Source organism: Cervus canadensis, chromosome 4, assembly GCF_019320065.1.
Source record: "Cervus canadensis isolate Bull #8, Minnesota chromosome 4, ASM1932006v1, whole genome shotgun sequence".
Classification (NCBI taxonomy): Eukaryota; Metazoa; Chordata; class Mammalia; order Artiodactyla; family Cervidae; genus Cervus; species Cervus canadensis.
Window position 1 is genome coordinate 56475850 of NC_057389.1, and position 20255 is coordinate 56496104.

Genomic DNA, 20255 nt, shown 5'->3' on the forward strand with positions numbered 1-20255 from the left:
CACTCCTTTTAAAATGCCCAACAAATGATAGTTAATAAAAATGATATGAACTTACAGAGACCGAGAATGTATATACATAAATTTGATGACAAAAATCAGATGAAAGAGCAGTTATCAGTTCCAAGAAATGTCTAAAGAAAAGTTCTTGTTTGTCCAACATAATCCCATTTGGATACAAGATTTAGAGGAACCAAGTGTATAAGACTGAAGTTCATTGAGGACTAAAAAGGAAATGGCAACCCACTCCAGTGTTCTTGCCTGGAAGTCCCATGGACAGAGGATCCTGGAGGGTTACAGTCCATGGGGTTGGAAAGGAGTTGGACACAACTTAGCGACCAAACAACATCTCTAACTTTGGAGACCCTGGGCAGAGTTAAGTGCAAATGTGAGGGGTGAAGCCAAAAATAGGGAAATCAAGCAAAACTTTGCACCCTGAGTGATGAGATTTCTAGTCCCTTTCCACGCAGTAGTCTCCATTTGGAGTACGCAGGGTGCGCATCTCTAACTCTCTCTTGCACAGACGATATTGCAGAATCCTAACCTGGAGCATATGAAAGGTTCAAACAAAAACTTTAACATACTGGTATTTGAGGATCTCCTAAGCTAATAACTCTTATCTTACAATGATTACATTAGAGTAAGGTCCTGCCATCAATAACCTCATTATCACATACACAAAGAGCTAACTGTCAGCACCTTGATCATTCTTAAATATGAGAAGATAGCCATGGACCACAAGACATGAGGAAGTAGTAATACCAACGAAGTATTAATGCCAAAACAACCACCACCACCAAAAAAGGGGGTCACAGGAGGAAACAGATACAGAAATAGAGAAAACAGAAGAAAGTGTTTTTTTTTTTAAAGAAAGTGTTTTAAAATGTTTGATTAATTTGTTGGATAGCAGAAATTAACAGAGCAATGTAAATCAACTATATTTCAATATAAAAAATCTGATTAATATCCTCAGAGTAGTAAAATCTAATAAGAGCTAATATTTATTGAGTATTTATTCTGTGCTGCCTATTATTCTGGTGCCACATATGTGTTTACACATTTAATCTCAATAGTAATCATATGAAGTATGTATTCTTTTGTAAGATAAAGGGTGGATTTGGGCTTAGTGCTACTTCCTAGCTATATAATCTTGGGCAAGTTCTTAATTTCTCTATGACTCACTCTCATTTTAAAAATAGTTTTTACTGCACAATGAATTTAATAATTTTAAAAGATGGATTGTAGATGACAGAATAATTTTTATTATAGTTGATTTACAATGTTTTGCCAGTCGTGTACAGCAAAGTAATTCAGTTATACAAACACACACACACACACACATATACTTTTAAAATGTTCTTTTCCATTATGGTCTATCACAGGATATTGAATGTAGTTCCCTCTACTATACATTAGGAGCTTGTTGCTTATTCATTCTAAATGTAATACTTTGCATCTACCAACCCCAAATTCCCAGTCCATCCCTCTCCCCTTCTCCCTGTTGGCAACCAGAAGTCTGTCCTCTATGTCTTATGAGTCTGTTTCTGTTTTGTTGGTAGGTTCATTTGTGCCATATTTTAGATTCCAAATATAAGTGATTTCATATCGTATTTGCACTTTCTTTCTGACTTACTTCACTTAGTATGATAATCTCTAGTTCCATCCATGTTGCTGCACATGGCATCATTTTGTTCATTTTTATGGCAGAGTGGTACTCCCTTGTGTATATGTACTAAGTTCTTATTTATTCATTCATATGCGGATGGACATTTAGGTTGCTTCCATGTTTTGGCTATTGTGAATAGTGCTGCTGTGTACATGGGGGTGCATGTATCTTTCTGAATTTTAATTTTGTCTGGGTATATTCCCAGGAGTGGGATTGCTGGATCAAGTGGTAATTCTGTTTTTAGTTTTCTGAGGAACTTCCATACTGTTTGTACCCACTTACCTTCCCACCAACAGTATAGGAGAGTTCCCTTTTCTCCATACTTTCTCCAGCACTTGTTTTTTGTAGACTTTTTAATGATGGCCATTTTGACCCATGTCTCAGTTTTGATTTGCAGTTCTCTAACAATTAGTGAAATCATGAAATTAAAAGATGCTTACTCCTTGGAAGGAAACTTATGACCAACCTAGATAGCATATTAAAAAGCAGAGACATTACTTTGCCAACAAAGGTCCATCTAGTCAAGGCTGTGGTTTTTCCAGTAGTCATGTATGGATCTGAGAGTTGGACTGTGAAGAAAGCTGAGTGCTGAAGAATTGACGCTTTTGAACTGTGGTGTTGGAGAAGACTCTTGAGAGTCCCTTGGACTGCAAGGAGATCCAACCAGTCCTTCCTAAAGGAGATCAGTCCTGGGTGCTCACTGGAAGGACTGATGCTGAAGCTGAAACTCCAATACTTTGGCCACCTGATGCAAAGAGTTGACTCATTGGAAAAGACCCTGATGCTGGGAGGGATTGGGGACAGGAGAAGAAGGGGACAACAGAGGATGAGATGGCTGGATGGCATCACGGACTCGATGGACATGAGTTTGATTAAACTCTGGGAGTTGGTAATGGGCAGGGAGGCCTGGCGTGCTGCGATTCATGGGGTCGCAAAGAGTGGGACACAACTGAGCAACTGAACTGAACTGAATAATTAGTGATGTTGAGCATCTTTTCATGTGCCTACTGGTCATCTAAATGACAAAAGATACCACATTTATAAATCTAAAACAGATGCTATGAAAAACTTTCAAGAGAACTAAAAAGAGCTCTTAAAAAATAAATATTTGTCAGTCAAAAATTAAAAGTACAAAGCTTGGATGATAAAATATTTTGTCCAAAAAGTAGAATAAGAGGCAAAAAGAAAATAAGAAGTGGAAAAAAATTAGAGGGAGACAATCAATCAATTCAGGATATCCAGTATTTAACTAATGAGATTATGGTGAGACGATACAAAATTCAAAGGAGAAATTATGATGAAAATAGAACAAGGAAATTTCTCAGAGCTAAAAGTGAGAGTTTAAATGTTAACAGAGTACACCCATGTGACTAGATAAATAGCCAACACTGATGTATCTATCTTCAGAATAGGAGAAAACAGTTTCCAGTGTTTCCACTGTGCAAAAATGTGGTGACGTTAAGAGAGAGGAATCAGAATGGAAAGTCTTCTGAATAGCACCTCTATATGCAATCACTAAAAGGAATACTGCTTTCAAGATCTGAGGGAAAATTATTTTCAGCCTAGAATTTTATATCCAAACTATCAATCAAATGAAAACAAAGATACTGTCACAAGGCAAGTTCTCAAAAATTTTATGTCCTCTGCATCTATTTTTATGAAGATATTGAGAGATCTGTGTCAGCTAAGTAAGTCACCTCTTAGAATTTGTGAGGGGTTGGTTCTAAGACTCACAGATCTCAAATTCCCCAGATGCTCAAATCCCATAGTTGGCCCTCCCCATCCAGGGGTTGCACATCCAAGGATTCAGCCAAGCTAAGATTGTATATTAAGTTTGCATTCTGCAATGGGTTGACTCATCAGATGTGCAGTCCGTGCATACAGAGGCTCAACCGTATATGTATTAGAAAAATCCTCATATATGTGGACACAAAGTTCAAAACCCTGTTGCTCAAGGATCCACTATATACTGTTTCTTATCAAAGGGGACCAACACAGGAAAATGTTAAAGTCCTAACTATAGAGCAAATAGTATAAATGAAGGCGAGAGATAGGAGGGAATTTGGGTGAAAGATCTCCAGAAAACAAGTATAACTGATAGGCTTCTGAGATTTTTTAAAATTTAAGGGGAAAAATGATATTCAGGGAGAAATAATGTGAAAAATCAATAGAATTAAATAGAAAATTGTGCAAATAAAAATAATTATCAACTCTAGGAAAGATATTTTCAAGAAAGGGAAGGGATGGTAATGTGTACTTTTAAGTAATCTTAGCAAATAAACCAAACCTATTAGTTTAACCAAAAGGAGGAGGAGAGGGTAAAGAGGAAGCAGAAGCAGGAGAAGAAGAAAACCGAAGACAGTGACAACAGAAGAAAGGGAATGTGCAATGTTTGTGTTTGTTAATTGGAAGGCAAGGAGGCATGAAATAGGTGATGGGGATTAAAAGGCACAGACCTACAATTATAAAATTTCAAAAAACATGGAAATGTAATATAGAGCATAAGGAATATATTATAATAACTTGTATGGATATAGTTGGTTACTAGACTTGTGGTAATCATTTCATAATGTATGCAAATATCAAATCACTACGTGGTACACCTGAAACTAACATAATATTGCAATCAACTATATTTCAACAAGAAAAGAAAAGAAAAAAAGGTAAGAAAGTTAAGTCATTTATTACAGGAAGAAGTTATTAAAGTATAAAATTGAATGTCAAAGCAGTATAAACACATAACAGAAAATGTAGATAAATGCTACAGAAAACAGAGAAGAGGGCTGGAGATGAATCTGTTGTCATTCCTTATGATTTTTAGTTCATCTTAATTAAAAAATTTGAGATAATTAAAATATATTTACAAAATAAAATGAAAAGTGAAGAGCTTTGTAACAGTCTACCAATAGCTTTATACAGACTCTCAAAATGCTTTTATTTATATTCATTTTCATGCAGGTTATTATATTTTGTTTGAATTATAAGACACAGTCTGTTTATATATCAGCAAAAGTGAACATTAGAAAATATTAACAAAGAGTAGTGTATTTAAAGAAAATGAAATAATATGAACACAGTGAGTAAGTGAAGTTCCTCAGTCATGTCCGACTCTTTGCGTCCCCATGGACTGTAGCCTACTACGCTCCTCCATACATGGATTTTCCAGGCAAGAATACTGGAGTGGGTTGCCATTTCCTTCTCCAGGAGATCTTCCCGACCCGGGGCTCCCGCATTGTAGGCATACTTTTTACCATCTGAGCCACCAGGGAGTCCCTGGTCCCTAAGCTAAATCTTCTGATATGAACACAAGGATATTATAATGTTGCTCACAAAATGATGCTTCATGGTTTTGGTTTGTTTGTTTAAGTTGGTTGGGATGTTTTTGGCTACACAGGCAGCTTGGCAGATCTTAATTTCCTGACCAGTGAAGAACCCAGGTGCAGACAGTAAAAGCTCTAGGTCCTTACCACTGGACCACCAGGGAATCCCACCAATGATGTTTCATTTTATCATGAGTAGAATAATAGAGAAATATTTCTTTTAAAATATCATTTAGAGCTAGATGATACAGTTTATTATCATGATTAAAGAAATGTTTTAGTAAGGTCAAGACATGCAGGTTTGTCCTCTTAGGTAAAGGAGGTATTGTAGGTGTATAGGATAATGAGAGGCAGTCTATGAAATGTACTAGGGAAAAAATCAACCAGTTTTCTAGAATGAAAATAGTACTAAACTCTTGTACGTTTTGAAGGAACCAAACATACAAACTATTATTTAGATGGGGTACTGATTACACCTAACCTGTTTAATGGGGGAAAAAAAGGATGAAATAACATTGTAAAATCATAGAGTACTTTAAAATAAAGCTTTAAGTTGCAAAATAAATTAACTTGGAGTAATAAAACTAAACTAATATTGATATAGTTGCATAACACTTCAAAAATACCTGAGCATATAGAAAGAATTTTACTGAAAATTAAATCCAAGGCTATTTCGAAATGTGGGATTTTCATCACTATTTCTCCCAGGATCTTGTGCCTGAACAGTGGGGAGAATCGGCTTCAAGAATTTGAACTCATTCGTCCCAGTTCTTCCCGTCAGACACACCTCGTACTGGTAGCTCTGGGACAGGGTCCCCGTGCCGCTGACGTCCACCAGGTGGCCCGGGAAGTGGCCCTCGGGCACCGGGCAGCGACCCGCCGAGCCCACCCCGCCCCTCCTGCACAGCCGCACCGCCACGAACACCAGCACCGAGAAGAGGAAGAGCGACGACACCGACGCCAAGGCCACCACCAGGTAGACGGTGAGCGGGTCGGCCGGCGCCGCGGCCGCCGCTTCCGCTTCCGGGGGCGGCAGGTAGGGCTGCGAGAAGCCGTCCACCAGCAGCACGTGCAGCGTGACGCTGGCCGACAGCGGCGGCTCGCCGTTGTCCTTGACCAGCACCACCAGCCGCTGCTTGGGCGCGTCGCGCTCGCTCAGCAGCCGCGCCGTGCGCACCTCGCCGTTGTGCGCCCACACGCCGAACAGCCCGGGCTCCGTGGCCTTGAGCAGCTGGTACGACAGCCAGGCGTTCTGGCCCGCGTCGCCGTCCACCGCCACCACCTTGGTCACCAGGTAGCCGGGCTCGGCCGCCCTGGGCACCAGCTCGGTGCAGGGCGCCGAGGCGTTCTGCAGCGGGTAGAGCACGAAGGGCGCGTTGTCGTTGGCGTCCTCCACGAGCACGCGCACCAGCGCCTGGCTGCTGAGCGCGGGCGAGCCGCGGTCGGCGGCGCCCACGCGGAACTCGAAGGCCCGCAGGGCCTCGTAGTCCAGGGACGTGAGGGCGAAGAGGTGGCCATTGTCGGGGTTGATGGACACGAGGGAGGCGAGAGGCAGGTGCGGGTCTGGCGGCGGCAGCAGCGAGTAGGTGACCTGGGCGTTGGCGCCCGCGTCTGTGTCTGTGGCGCTGACGGTGCCGATGTGCAGGGCGGGGCTGTTGTTCTCGCGGACCCACAGGGTGTAGGAGGTCTGGGTGAAGGCGGGGGCGTTGTCGTTGACGTCGGACACCAGCACGGTTATGTTGTGCTGGGTTTTCAGTCTGGGGGTTCCCATGTCAGTGACCGTGATGGTGATGTTGTACTCGGCTCTTTCCTCTCTGTCCAGTGTTCTCTCCGTTACTAAGGTGTAGAAGTTCTTGACTGAAGGTTTTAGAAGAAAAGGTAGGTCATCTTGTATGGAGGAAGTTGTTTTCCCGTTGTTCCCAGAGTCAGGATCTGAAACACTGAAAACAGCAACTACAATTTCAGGGGTGTTCTCTGGGATGGGGCTGGTAAGTGCAGATACTGTCACTTTCGGAGGATTGTCATTCACATCCACTACCTGCAGGAGAAGAGTGCATTTTCCTGAGAGGCCGCCCCCATCAGTGGCCATGACGTCCACTTCATAAGAGAGAACTGTTTCAAAGTCTACTTGTTTTCTTAGTCGAATTTCGCCTGTCTTTGGATTTACCTCCAAAGTTTTACTAATATCTTCAGAAGGCTGAAAGAATGTGTATGATATTTTCCCATAGAGTCCACTGTCTACATCGTTCGCAGAAACAGTGACAACCAGGGAGCCTACGGGGCTGTTTTCGGGAATATTCACCTTGTAGAGCAACTGCTGAAACTGAGGGGCATTATCGTTGATGTCCATCACTTCAATGAGAACCTGGGTGGTCCCATACCTTGGTGGAGAGCCGCCGTCCAGCGCTGTCAGCGTTAATGAGATTTCGGGCTCCTCCTCCCGATCCAGCTCTTTGTCCAACACCAGCTCAGGGTATTTTCTGCCATCGCTGCGATTGTGGGTTATAACCCGGAAATGGAAGTTGGGGCTGATTTTATAGTTCTGAATATTGTTGCTGCCTACATCCAAGTCCAGAGCATTACTCAGAGGGAATGCAGTTCCTGTAGGACTGTTTTCTGGTATTTTTAGAATAATTTCTCTTTCATTGAACACGGGGTAATGGTCATTGATGTCCTTCACCCTCAGTTCTGCCTGGAATATCTCTAAAGGTTTTTCCATTAATACTTGGAAATGTAGTATGCAAGGCTCAGTTGGACCGCATAGCTCCTCTCGATCTAGCTTCTCATTTAGGAGCAAATCCCCCGTCTGAACGTTAAGCTGCAAATGCTCTTTGTTCCCCTGGGAAATGATCCGGACCGCTCGAGTAGCCATCTCTGTCAACCCCAACTCCAGGTCTTTTGCTAAATTTGCCACAAAGGAGCCTCTCTCTGTTTCTTCCACCACTGAATAGGGCCCCAAATCAGCACTCCCCCAAGACATGCTCAGGCAAACAAAGAAAACTAGGACTTGCCTTTGTCTGCGATTGTGCATCCGTCCAGTCTCCATTGCTCTTTCCTGACAACTGGGTTCACAGGAGCTTCATATATGCCCAAGATCCTGGTAGCCCTCGCAGGTCAGAGCTTTGTCACTAAATATAGTTTTAGAGAGGCTTCACACTCACTTTCGCTCTGGCTGAGAAAGCTATTCTTCAGGCAGCTTCTAGGCAGTGTGAAACTAGCTGGATACTGGAGCTACTGTTTTTAAGGCAAGTCTCTTTTTTTTATCACCTTAACCTGCAGCGCCACCATGCGTTCTGTCTCATCTTTACTGGTTTAACACTGAATGCAAAACTGAATGCAAAATTCTCCTAAACGTCCCAAATAGGTTGTCAACTGTGTTCTTCAATTTAAAACACTGAGTTGTATTTCCATACGGCTTTTATGAGTTCAGGGAGAGCTGTGTTGTTGCACAGAAGTACAAAGAGCAAACTTTCATTTATGTTAATGTTCAGAGTTAATGATTAAATAAAATAATTTAATTACCATTTAAGCTAAGAAGAATATACACTTTAGTACATCATTTTCATGCTAAATATTATAGAATTATAAATGAGTAGACGCTACAAAATTGCAATCAATTATGGTTCTAAAGAGAGTATTTTACCAATGCCTTATTAAAGAATATTACTTCTTCTTTCCAACACCTAAGCCTGAGGACTCTGAGTTTCCACAAATTTCATGTTTCATGAGTTACCAAAAGTTTCATGTTCCAAAACTTCCCAAAAAGGGAGTCGAATAGTTATTAGGCCTGCCATGTTTTTGGATTTAAAAAAAATCATGATGAGAATGATGTTTTATTCCTTTTTAAAAACAGCTTTAATGAGATGTAATTCACATACCATAAAATTATACATGCAAAAATGTATAATTCAATGGCTTTTAGTATATTCACATCCACAACCACAATTTTAGAACATTTTCTACCTCAAACCCATACCCTTTAGATCAGATTTTCCAGCTTTATAATTAAAACTGAATTTTGGTAAAGATTCATAATACATTTATAAACTCAGTGTTTTTGTTTAACTATCTTTAGAAGTTTGTCTAATACTTTGTTTAGGGCTAAAGCACTAATCAGTAAGGTCTAAACTCCTGTCACAAATGCCTTTGTATGCCTTTCTTTGGCCATAGGTGGTACTGCCAGACTGTTTTCTTTCGAACAGCCAAGGGTAGGCAGAATAATGGGCACCTACCCAAAGATATCCATGCCCTAATTCCCAACATCTGTAATAATGTTACCTTACACATCAAAAGAGAATTCATAGATGTAATTAAATTGAGGACCCTGTGAAAGAGAGGTTATCTTGGATTATCTTGGAGGGACAGACAGAACCTTTCCTGGCTATGATCAAGGGAGATAAGATTACAGAAGAACTGGACTAAGGGACAGAGTGTTGCTGGCTTTGCATGTAGATGAAAGAGACCATGAGTCAAGTAATATAGGCAGCATCTAAAAGCTGGAAAAGACCAAGAAATTAATTCTCCTCTAGAGCCACCAGAAAGAAATGCATCCCTGCTAACACCCTGTATTCAGCCCAGTCAGACTCATGTCAGACATCACACCTAAAGAACTATATAGTAGTACATTTTTATTGTTTTGAGCAACTATGTGGTAATTTTTAATAGTAGCAATACAAAACTAATACACATAAACATGAATTTTCATGCACCCAGCATCCAAGTCAGCAAAAATTCATCACTCTGCAAGAACAGCATTATCAGAGCAAATGCTGAAGAATGTCTGATTCAGCTCTTATGATCCATTTTTTCAAAATAGTTATTTATGACCCTCTAAATCTTTTTTCAGTATAATTTTTTAAGAGATGTCATCAAAGCCATATGGTTAATTTTAACAGAAAATTACTAGAGCCTATTGGCTCTGTTAACATTCCAGAATCTCTAAATTGTTTAGTGATAAAAATTCTGCCACATAATTGCTCATACTTTTCTGAAATTAGTTATTTCATTCAGAAGTAATACTAGAATAGCTACTGCTTTGAAACAAATAGTCAGCTAATAATGTGAATATAGTATGTTAATCTGAGTAAGGAACTTACAAATTGTGCATGATAAAGTTTCAAAAAAGGAATATGTATACTAGCATTGACAGAAAAAGACTAAAGAAATAGTACAAAAATACAACCACAGGGTTAATTCTACCTTCTATTCAGAGCATTCATTTCTGCAGTTATGAATGTGGTATGTTGAGAAGGTACAGGAATATAATCAGACTGATCGGATCATGATCAAGGTCAACTGTGGTATCTGACCCAGCTTACTTAGGTCAATACTTCTATAAGAACTTTGGGTTCATTGGTTCAGAGCAGCGTGATCTTTGGTACAGAACCAAAATCAAGGAATAGACTAAAAGTTACATTTCTACATGTGAGTTCAGTTCATGAAAAAGAAGAATTTCACTTTCTCAGTTTCAAAGACAGTGCTACCAGTTAATGCTTGTCGGAATAGTATCTGGGTTAAGAACTGGGGTACTCAATTCAAGTAGACTTAGAATATATTTCACATTTTTTTTCATTTATTACTCCCAAATTGTGTGCAAGTAAAAGGGGAGATAATATGTCAACTTCCTTAGGGTTTGCTGCTGCTAAGTCTCTTCATTCGTGCTGTGCGACCCCATAGACGGAAGCCCATCAGGGTCCCCTGCCCCTGGGATCCTCCAGGCAAGAACACGAGTGGGTTGCCATTTCCTTCTCCAATGCATGAAAGTGAAAAGTGAAAATGAAGTTGCTCAGTCCTGTCTCTCAGCGACCCCATGGACCGCAGCCTACCAGGCTCCTCCATCCATGGGATTTTCTAGGCAAGAGTACTGGAGTGGGGTGCCATTGCCTTCTCCATCCTTAGGGTTTGGCAGAGGATTATAAAGATAATGAATGTAAAGCACTCCTCACTCTAAATTAGTATTCAAGAAAAAATGACAAAAATCAGTTACATCGATTTCTCTTACACTTAAGATTTGTGCATTCTACTGTATTATATAATATTTTAACACACTATCTTACTGTGAGAGCATTAGGATTGCATTCTTCTGGAGGTAGCACAAAATTAAAACAATAGTGGCTTAAATGAGATAGAAATCCCTTTATTTCCCAAGTAAAAAACGTTCAGAAGCAAGCAATTCAGGGATGACATGATGACTCTGATTATCAGGGATCCTCAAATTTTATAGAGTTTATGCTACACTGACTGTCTTGAACCATTATTTTCATCTTTAGTTTTGCTTTATGGCTCAATATGACATTATATTCCAAATATTACTCACACATTTCAAGAGGCAAAGGCAGTTAGAGAAAGACAAAAGGGGACTCCCCCAGTCACTTCCTAGATGAATCACCTTGCTTTTAAAGACCTTTTTGAAACTCTCTTAGGACATTCTCATACACATTTCTTTGACAGTAACCTAGTCAAATGCTTTATTATGGCTGGGAAGAAAGTTGGGAAAATGTTTTAACTAAGTACACTAATGTTCTAAATGAAATTTGGGGATCTGTTACTAAAGAAGAAAAAATGAATGGAGTTTAAGTGGCTACTGCATACTCTGTCATAGATGATCAGTGTTTCTCAAGTGGGAAAAGCCAGTTTCCTACTATGCCCTTTCATCTCACTGGATAAACAGTGTAGCTTTTTCTCCCCTTTTAACACCAATGAAACTAAATGAAAAGCAATTAAAACAATTATATTAAAACTAACATTAGTATATTAATGAAATACAATTAGTATAACATTTTAAGAGAAAATAAGATCAAAGTGCTATGACAGCAGAATAAAGCAAGAACCAGATTCTCACTGTACCAGTTCTCTCTCCTTTCATATTAGTCATGGCTCACTGTGTTAGTACAGTACTGCTCTTACATACTTACTGGTTAAACTATGCAGAAAAAGTCAAGCGAATACAACTGACAATAATTTCCCATTGTTTTTTCCTCATTAGTTCTAAGCTATGACATAACAAGGGTTTGTACAGCTATTGACTTCATCACTGTTTTCAGGCAACATTTAGGACCATTAATTTTGTTATAGTAATGAAAAAAAGATGCCATTTTTAAAAACAAATTTTGCAAGTAAGTTTAATGTTTTAAAGATCCATAGTAGCCAGAAAAACCTTTAACCATCAATTTAAAATATTTGGAATATTAAAAACAACTATTGTCACTTAATACTTACCTAAAATTGGGGATTTATTTCTGGCCCCGGGAAATGGCTCTAAAAGTTGGGTACAACTGGCTTCAGGAATTCGAACTCGCCAGTACCAGAGCCTCTCGTCAGACACACCTCGTACTGGTAGCTCTGGGACAGGGTCCCCGTGCCGCTGACGTCCACCAGGTGGCCCGGGAAGTGGCCCTCGGGCACCGGGCAGCGACCCGCCGAGCCCGCCCCGCCCCTCCTGCACAGCCGCACCGCCACGAACACCAGCATCGAGAAGAGGAAGAGCGACGACACCGACGCCAAGGCCACCACCAGGTAGACGGTGAGCGGGTCGGCCGGCGCCGCGGCCGCCGCTTCCGCTTCCGGGGGCGGCAGGTAGGGCTGCGAGAAGCCGTCCACCAGCAGCACGTGCAGCGTGACGCTGGCCGACAGCGGCGGCTCGCCGTTGTCCTTGACCAGCACCACCAGCCGCTGCTTGGGCGCGTCGCGCTCGCTCAGCAGCCGCGCCGTGCGCACCTCGCCGTTGTGCGCCCACACGCCGAACAGCCCGGGCTCCGTGGCCTTGAGCAGCTGGTACGACAGCCAGGCGTTCTGGCCCGCGTCGCCGTCCACCGCCACCACCTTGGTCACCAGGTAGCCGGGCTCGGCCGCCCTGGGCACCAGCTCGGTGCAGGGCGCCGAGGCGTTCTGCAGCGGGTAGAGCACGAAGGGCGCGTTGTCGTTGGCGTCCTCCACGAGCAGGCGCACCAGCGCCTGGCTGCTGAGCGCGGGCGAGCCGCGGTCGGCGGCGCCCACGCGGAACTCGAAGGCCCGCAGGGCCTCGTAGTCCAGGGACGTGAGGGCGAAGAGGTGGCCATTGTCGGGGTTGATGGACACGAGGGAGGCGAGGGGCAGGTGCGGGTCTGGCGGCGGCAGCAGCGAGTAGGTGACCTGGGCGTTGGCGCCCGCGTCTGTGTCTGTGGCGCTGACGCTGCCGATGTGCAGGGCGGGGCTGTTGTTCTCGCGGACCCACAGGGTGTAGGAGGTCTGGGTGAAGGCGGGGGCGTTGTCGTTGACGTCGGACACCAGCACGGTTATGTTGTGCTGGGTTTTCAGTCTGGGTGTCCCCAAGTCCGTGACCGTGATCGTGATGTTGTATTCGGCTCTGGTCTCTCTGTCTAGCGGTCGCTCTGTTACTAGAGTGTAAAAATTTTCCATGGAAGATTTCAGCAAAAACGGTAGATCGTACTGAATGGAGCAACTTACTTTACCATTCTCTTCAGAGTCAAGATCTGAAACACTGAAAACTGCAACCACAGTCTCAGGCGAGTTCTCAGGGATCTGTCCGGTAAGTGCAGACATGGTGACTTCTGGGGCATTGTCGTTCACATCCACGACTTGAATCAGAACGGTACATTTTCCAGAAAGGCTTCCAGTATCTCTGGCCTCGATATTGACCTCATAGGACTGAGTTGTTTCGAAATCAAGTTGTTTTTTCAGTCGAATCTCTCCAGTCATGGCATTGATCTCAAAGGTTTTGCTGATGTCTTCTGAAGCCTGGGAAAGTGAATAGGAAATCTCTCCATTGACTCCTATGTCTACATCGGTAGCAGAGACTTTGACAACAAGGAAGCCTTTGGGACTGTCCTCAGGGATCTTTATTCTGTAGAAAGGCTGCTCAAATTCAGGGGCGTTATCATTGATGTCTATGACTTCTATGTAGACGTGAGCGGTGCCAGACCGTGGTGGAGAACCACCATCCTGAGCAGTGAGGGTTAACCTGAGCTCAGCTTCCTCCTCGCGATCCAGCACTTTGTCCAGCACAAGTTCCGGATATTTTCTGCCATCGCTGCGTTTGCGAGTGAGGACCCGAAAATAGGAGTTGGGACTGATTATATAATTTTCAATATTATTTTGGCCTACATCCATGTCCTGAGCATTCTTCAGAGGAAATGTAGTGCCAGGAAGACTGCTCTCTGATATTTTTAACAACATATCTCCGTCCATGAACACTGGAGTATGGTCATTTATGTCTATTACCTGTAGCTCAGCTTGAAAAAACTCTAAGGGATTCTCTAGCAAAACCTGGAAACGCAGCACACATGGTTCGCTCTGACCACACAGTTCCTCGCGGTCCAGTTTCTCATTTAGCAGTAAATCCCCAGACTCCTGATCCAGCTGCAAATACAGTTTGTTCCCTTTGGAAATGACCCTTGTTCCCCGCCTGGAGAGTTCCCCCTGCCCCAGACCCAAGTCTTTTGCTAAATTGGTTACAAAAGAGCTCCCTTCAGCTTCCTCCACCACAGAATAACGCCTAAATTCAATGCCCGCCAGAGCTAAGTGTAAGAAGAGAAAGAAGAAAAGGACTTGCCTTTGTCTGCAAACGAGCTTCCTGCTGGCCTCCATTGTTCTTGCCCGGAATAGCCACTGGCGAGGATGGTTCCGCAGAGCTGTAAAGGCCTCAATGTCTTGTGGTTTACCTCAGAAATATTTCCGTGAGTAGCCCTTTACGGAAGACCTAGTCCTTCTACTGTGACATCCAAGCTTCCCGTTGGCTTCCAGGCTCTGCTTACGAGTTCTGCTTTTAATAGAACGGCAGCTGCGGTTTAGGTTCGTACCTTCTTATCCTGCAGCGCCACCACGCGTCCTCAGAGGAACTTGTATTTTCTGGGTTGAAATGGATGCAGTGTTCCCAGATTTGTTTTGTTTTTTTTTTTTAAATTTTGGCCGCGCTGCGTTGCTTCTGGGATCTGCGTTCCCTGACCAGGGACTGAACCCATGTCACTTAAGTGAAAGCAAGGAACTGTGACTACTAGACCACCAGGGAACTCCCCAGTGTTCCCAACTCTTGACAGTACGTATCACCGATATATCTAAGGTTCAGTTCAGTTCACTCAGTCACGTCCGACTCTTTTCTACCCAATGGACTGCAGCACGCCAGGCCTCCCTTAGAATACTATTTTTACTATTTCCCACACCCTAAGGTTCAGACAACTGTCTGAGGGCCATACAGGAGAAATGATAGTAGACTGACTACTTTCAATAATGCTAATTCAGTTTGGAGCAAAAGAATATATGTGACAGTCTGATAAGAAAGACTATGCAGAAATTTAAATGTATATAGTAACACAGAAAACTTTGAGAATTGTACACTTTTATTGCCATGAACTATGGGGATAATTAGTAGCTATAAACCTTGGACACATTATTTAACCAGTGCCTCAGTTTCCTCATCTGTCTAATGTGATGATATTAAAGGTACTTACCCCTTGGGCTGCTGTGAGTTCCCCACTTTACAGATGAGGAAACTGAGGCAGAAAAAAATTAACCTTATACACACATACACCAGGCATGTAATTTGATGACAGCAGGTAGCTCAGTTTGCATTAGTCCATTGCCATGAGTAGAAAAACAAGATTCACATGGCAGAAGAATTCATGAGCAGCATTATTTCAGATAGATGTTATCATATCATATATGACAAAACAAAAAGGCTGGAGAGTTTGTTTAGTAGAGGTATAATCTGTGATCATATTGATGAGTGTGTATCTCACAAGTGTTCTAGTTTTCATTCCACTTCTTACAGTGTCAGTTTTTTCCATCTTTTTTAAAGTTAGATAATTACAATATTGTGATTTTTTTTGCCATCAACATGAATTAACATTAGGTATACACATGTCCCCTTTTTCTTGAATGTCCCTACATCCCTCTCCTTTGCAACACCCTAGGTTGTCACAGAGCACTGACTTGTTCTCTAAGCCATACATTGAGAATTTCCCATTGGCTATGTATTTTACATATGATAATATAAATGTTTCAATGCTATTCTCTCAAATCATCCCACTCTTTACTTCACCTACTGTGTCCAAAAATCTTTATACTGTCCATTTAAAAAAATCTTCTTTTTTTGAAAAATTTCAAACCCCATAATGGAGAGTAGTATGACGAACTCCCAGGTACTCATAGCTAGTTAGAACAGGTATTAATATTTTGCCATAATTGTTTACCCTATATCCCCAACATTTTCACGTCCCAGACAAACTAAATTTTCACTTGTAAAAATTTGGTTATACATCTCTTAAGTTTCAGTTTTTAAGAAACACTACAGTGACCTTATCAATATCAGTTTATAGTCAGACTTTTCTAATTATTTCTAAGTTGTACTCGTTGAATCAAAATTCAAAGATCCACCATCCATTACATTTGGATGGTATGTCTTAATTTCTCTCATTGTGTAAAATTCTGTTCCTCCCCTTTTCCTGATTCAGCATTTAAGTATATTGAATATAACTTTAAAAATAAACTTTCAATTTAAAGGGAAAATGTGTTAAAAAGAGCAAATAGGGGCTAACATAGGAAAATTACTGCAATGGGAGGGAAATAAGTGATTAAAATTAATAATCGTATTTCTATTCATGGTCATTAATCTTTTCTATGAAATGCAGGTCATGAGTTCAGATAACAAAAAGAAGACACAGATCTTTCAATTGTTTTTGAGATTTGGTTAGGTCAGAGCTTTAAAAATAATACTTGAGTTATTATTTCTGAATTATTATCCACAAAAACTGTATTGTTAGTTTATAAGGAAATAAAACCACAGTACACATCTTATTCTTTACAAATACAGAAGAGACTGTACAGAGATATGAGAAAAAGATTTCTCTTTAATTAGGCAGAAACTTGCCAGGTGATACCTAACAAGAGAAAGCAGTATAGCATCACAATAAAGCCCCAGAATCAGATTTATAAGAGATGCTTAGCTCTGCCATTTATTAGTTGGTGACCTTTGTGAACTCACAGAACCTCTATGAACATACGTTTGCTCATTTCTAAAATACCTCCCATCATAGGTTTATTTCTAAAATTGAAAATGTCAAAATAAGTATATATTGCATGGTTTTTTTTTTAATTTAGGTACTTGCACAGCACTCTAATCAACTCAGAAAATAAAAGTAGCAATAATATTTGAAGACAGTGAATTCCAATTTAAAACGTCTCAAACAAGATTTGTCATGTAATAGACTGCACACAAAGCATAATTGAGGCAAAAGATGACAATACCCAATCCATGCTTTGTGTTCCTAGGGCTAAAGGTGAATCCTTTCCTGTGTGAAGAAATTCATTCTCTGACCGTAGGAATACCTGCAATGATGTGAAAGTACTCCTCTACAGGTAAAATTGAGATAAATTTCTTAACAGGAATATATTCACAGATACAATAACGGTATTTTTCATTTTTATCACAAACCCAAATCATTCCGATATGAGAGATATTCTTCCACTTCCCTGCCTATGCTCTGGGGTGCGAGATTGGGGAGAATCGGCTTCAGGAATTTGAACTCGCCAGTACCAGAGCCTCTCATCAGACACACCTCGTACTGGTAGCTCTGGGACAGGGTCCCCGTGCCGCTGACGTCCACCAGGTGGCCCGGGAAGTGGCCCTCGGGCACCGGGCAGCGACCCGCCGAGCCCGCCCCGCCCCTCCTGCACAGCCGCACCGCCACGAACACCAGCATCGAGAAGAGGAAGAGCGACGACACCGACGCCAAGGCCACCACCAGGTAGACGGTGAGCGGGTCGGCCGGCGCCGCGGCCGCCGCTTCCGCTTCCGGGGGCGGCAGGTAGGGCTGCGAGAAGCCGTCCACCAGCAGCACGTGCAGCGTGACGCTGGCCGACAGCGGCGGCTCGCCGTTGTCCTTGACCAGCACCACCAGCCGCTGCTTGGGCGCGTCGCGCTCGCTCAGCAGCCGCGCCGTGCGCACCTCGCCGTTGTGCGCCCACACGCCGAACAGCCCGGGCTCCGTGGCCTTGAGCAGCTGGTACGACAGCCAGGCGTTCTGGCCCGCGTCGCCGTCCACCGCCACCACCTTGGTCACCAGGTAGCTGGGCTCGGCCGCCCTGGGCACCAGCTCGGTGCAGGGCGCCGAGGCATTCTGCAGCGGGTAGAGCACGAAGGGCGCGTTGTCGTTGGCGTCCGCCACGAGCACGCGCACCAGCGCCTGGCTGCTGAGCGCGGGCGAGCCGCGGTCGGCGGCGCCCACGCGGAACTCGAAGGCCCGCAGGGCCTCGTAGTCCAAGGACGTGAGGGCGAAGAGGTGGCCGTTGTCGGGGTTGATGGACACGAGGGAGGCGAGGGGCAGGTGCGGGTCGGGCGGCGGCAGCAGCGAGTAGGTGACCTGGGCGTTGGCGCCCGCGTCTGTGTCTGTGGCGCTGACGGTGCCGATGTGCAGGGCGGGGCTGTTGTTCTCGCGGACCCATAGGGTGTAGGAGGTCTGGGTGAAGGCGGGGGCGTTGTCGTTGACGTCGGCCACCAGCACGGTTATGTTGTGCTCGGTTTTCAGTCTGGGGGTTTCCATGTCAGTGACGGTGATGGTGATGTTGTACTCGGCTCTTTCCTCTCTGTCCAGTGGACTGTTAGTTACCAAGGTGTAGTAATTCTCTACAGATGGCTTCAGGACGAAGGGGAGATCGTCTTGGATATAACACACCATCTTTGCATTGTTCCCCGAATCTCTGTCTCGAATCCTAAAAACAGCGACGACTGTTTCAAGTGAATTTTCTTTAATTGGGCTAGTAAGTGATGACATGAGTAGTTCTGGTGGATTGTCGTTTATATCTGTTACCTGGACCACCACGGTACATTTTCCAGAAAGTCCTCCGCCATCTTTGGCCTGAATAGTTAATGTGTAAGTTTGCATTACCTCATAGTTCAATTCCTCTTTGAGATAAACACTGCCGGATCTTGGATTGATTTGAAATGTTTTGAAAATTCTTTCAGTAGCATAAAAAAATGCATAAACTATTTCCCCATTACTTCCCGTATCTAAATCTCTAGCTGAGACAGTGACAACCAGAGAGCCCACAGGGCTATCCTCACACAGCTGCACCTTGTAGAGAGGCTGTACAAATTCAGGCGCGTTGTCATTTGTGTCCAAAACCAGGATGCGCACCAGGGTAGTCCCGGATCTGGGCGGAGAGCCACCATCCAAGGCGGTGAGGATTAAACTGAGCTCAGGCACCTCTTCTCGATCTAGCGACCTATCCAGGACCAATTCAGGATAGATAATCCCCTCTGCACCATTATGAACATTAATGTGGAAATAGGCATTGGGGCTGATGGTGTAGTTTCTCACGTTATTGGTTCCAACATCTGAATCCTGTGCACTTTGTAGAAGAAATGCCGCCCCTAGGGTGGTACTTTCTAATATTTTCAAGGGAATCTCTCTATCCAGAAATACTGGAGAATGATCATTGATATCTCTAACCCATAATTTAGCACGGAAAATCTCAAAAGGCTTTTCCATTAACAGCTGGAACGGCAGCACACAAGGCTCTTTGGGGCCGCACAGTTCCTCTCGGTCTAATTTCTCATTTAGAGATAAATCACCAGTAAGCGGATCGAGTAGTAAAAATCCTATTTTCTCGTCTGAGATGATTCTAGGCTCCCGGGCTGATAGTTCCTCCATCCCCAACCCCAGGTCATGTGCTAGGTTGGCCAGAAAGATGCCTCTCTCAGCTTCCTCCTCCACAAAATACTCTAGCGGCTCCTCAGCAGCCCAGGACATTCCCAGAAATACACAAAGAAAGAGGACTTGCCTTTGCTGCACAGCACATTCCACTCTGGCGTCCATTCTTCGTTTAACCACTTTCAAAAACACTTTCTCTCGTTCTTAAGCAACTCAGAAATGGCATCAATCGAATCCTTAGAAATGAACTGGATAACAGCAATGCTTGTAGGGAGGAATTCCCATTTTACCCAACTCCTCTTACCACGGTTTCCTTTTCTCTACTGTTCTAGTCTGTCCAGCTTTCCTTTTAACGCTGGCAACGCAACATCCTTTATGCAAATTTTTTTTTCTTTCCTCTTTTTAGCCTGCAGCTCCACCTTGCGTTTTGTGGGTGTTATTCCCGATTTTAAGAATAGAACAAAAAGATGGCGGATTAAAGGAACTGAAGTAGGAGGGATTTTTGCCCCCCAAGTTTCTTTGCTGTTTTATTTCATTTTTTTCCCTCAACTAGCCACAGTACTCCTAGTAAGTCCTTACATCGTTTCCCTCTCTGAGAGTCTGCACTCGCAGAAAAATAAATTAGCT

The 20255-nt window shown here is 43.1% G+C and overlaps 3 protein-coding genes across 3 annotated transcripts; all 3 read right to left on the reverse strand.

Annotated features, from left to right (window-relative positions):
- Positions 1-4809: 4809 nt before the first annotated feature.
- PCDHB16 (protocadherin beta 16) lies at positions 4810-8277 on the reverse strand. The gene has a single exon (XM_043465250.1). It carries the CDS (start codon positions 8027-8029, stop codon positions 5630-5632), a length of 2400 nt encoding a protein of 799 aa, XP_043321185.1. The 5' UTR covers positions 8030-8277; the 3' UTR covers positions 4810-5629.
- Positions 8278-12219: 3942 nt separating this feature from the next.
- Positions 12220-14706, reverse strand: PCDHB8 (protocadherin beta 8). The gene has a single exon (XM_043465259.1). It carries the CDS (start codon positions 14566-14568, stop codon positions 12241-12243), a length of 2328 nt encoding a protein of 775 aa, XP_043321194.1. The 5' UTR covers positions 14569-14706; the 3' UTR covers positions 12220-12240.
- Positions 14707-16806: 2100 nt separating this feature from the next.
- On the reverse strand, positions 16807-19986 carry PCDHB7 (protocadherin beta 7). Its single transcript, XM_043465257.1, has one exon. The coding sequence runs from the start codon at positions 19791-19793 to the stop codon at positions 17403-17405; it is 2391 nt and encodes a 796-aa protein (XP_043321192.1). The 5' UTR covers positions 19794-19986; the 3' UTR covers positions 16807-17402.
- Positions 19987-20255: the final 269 nt, after the last annotated feature.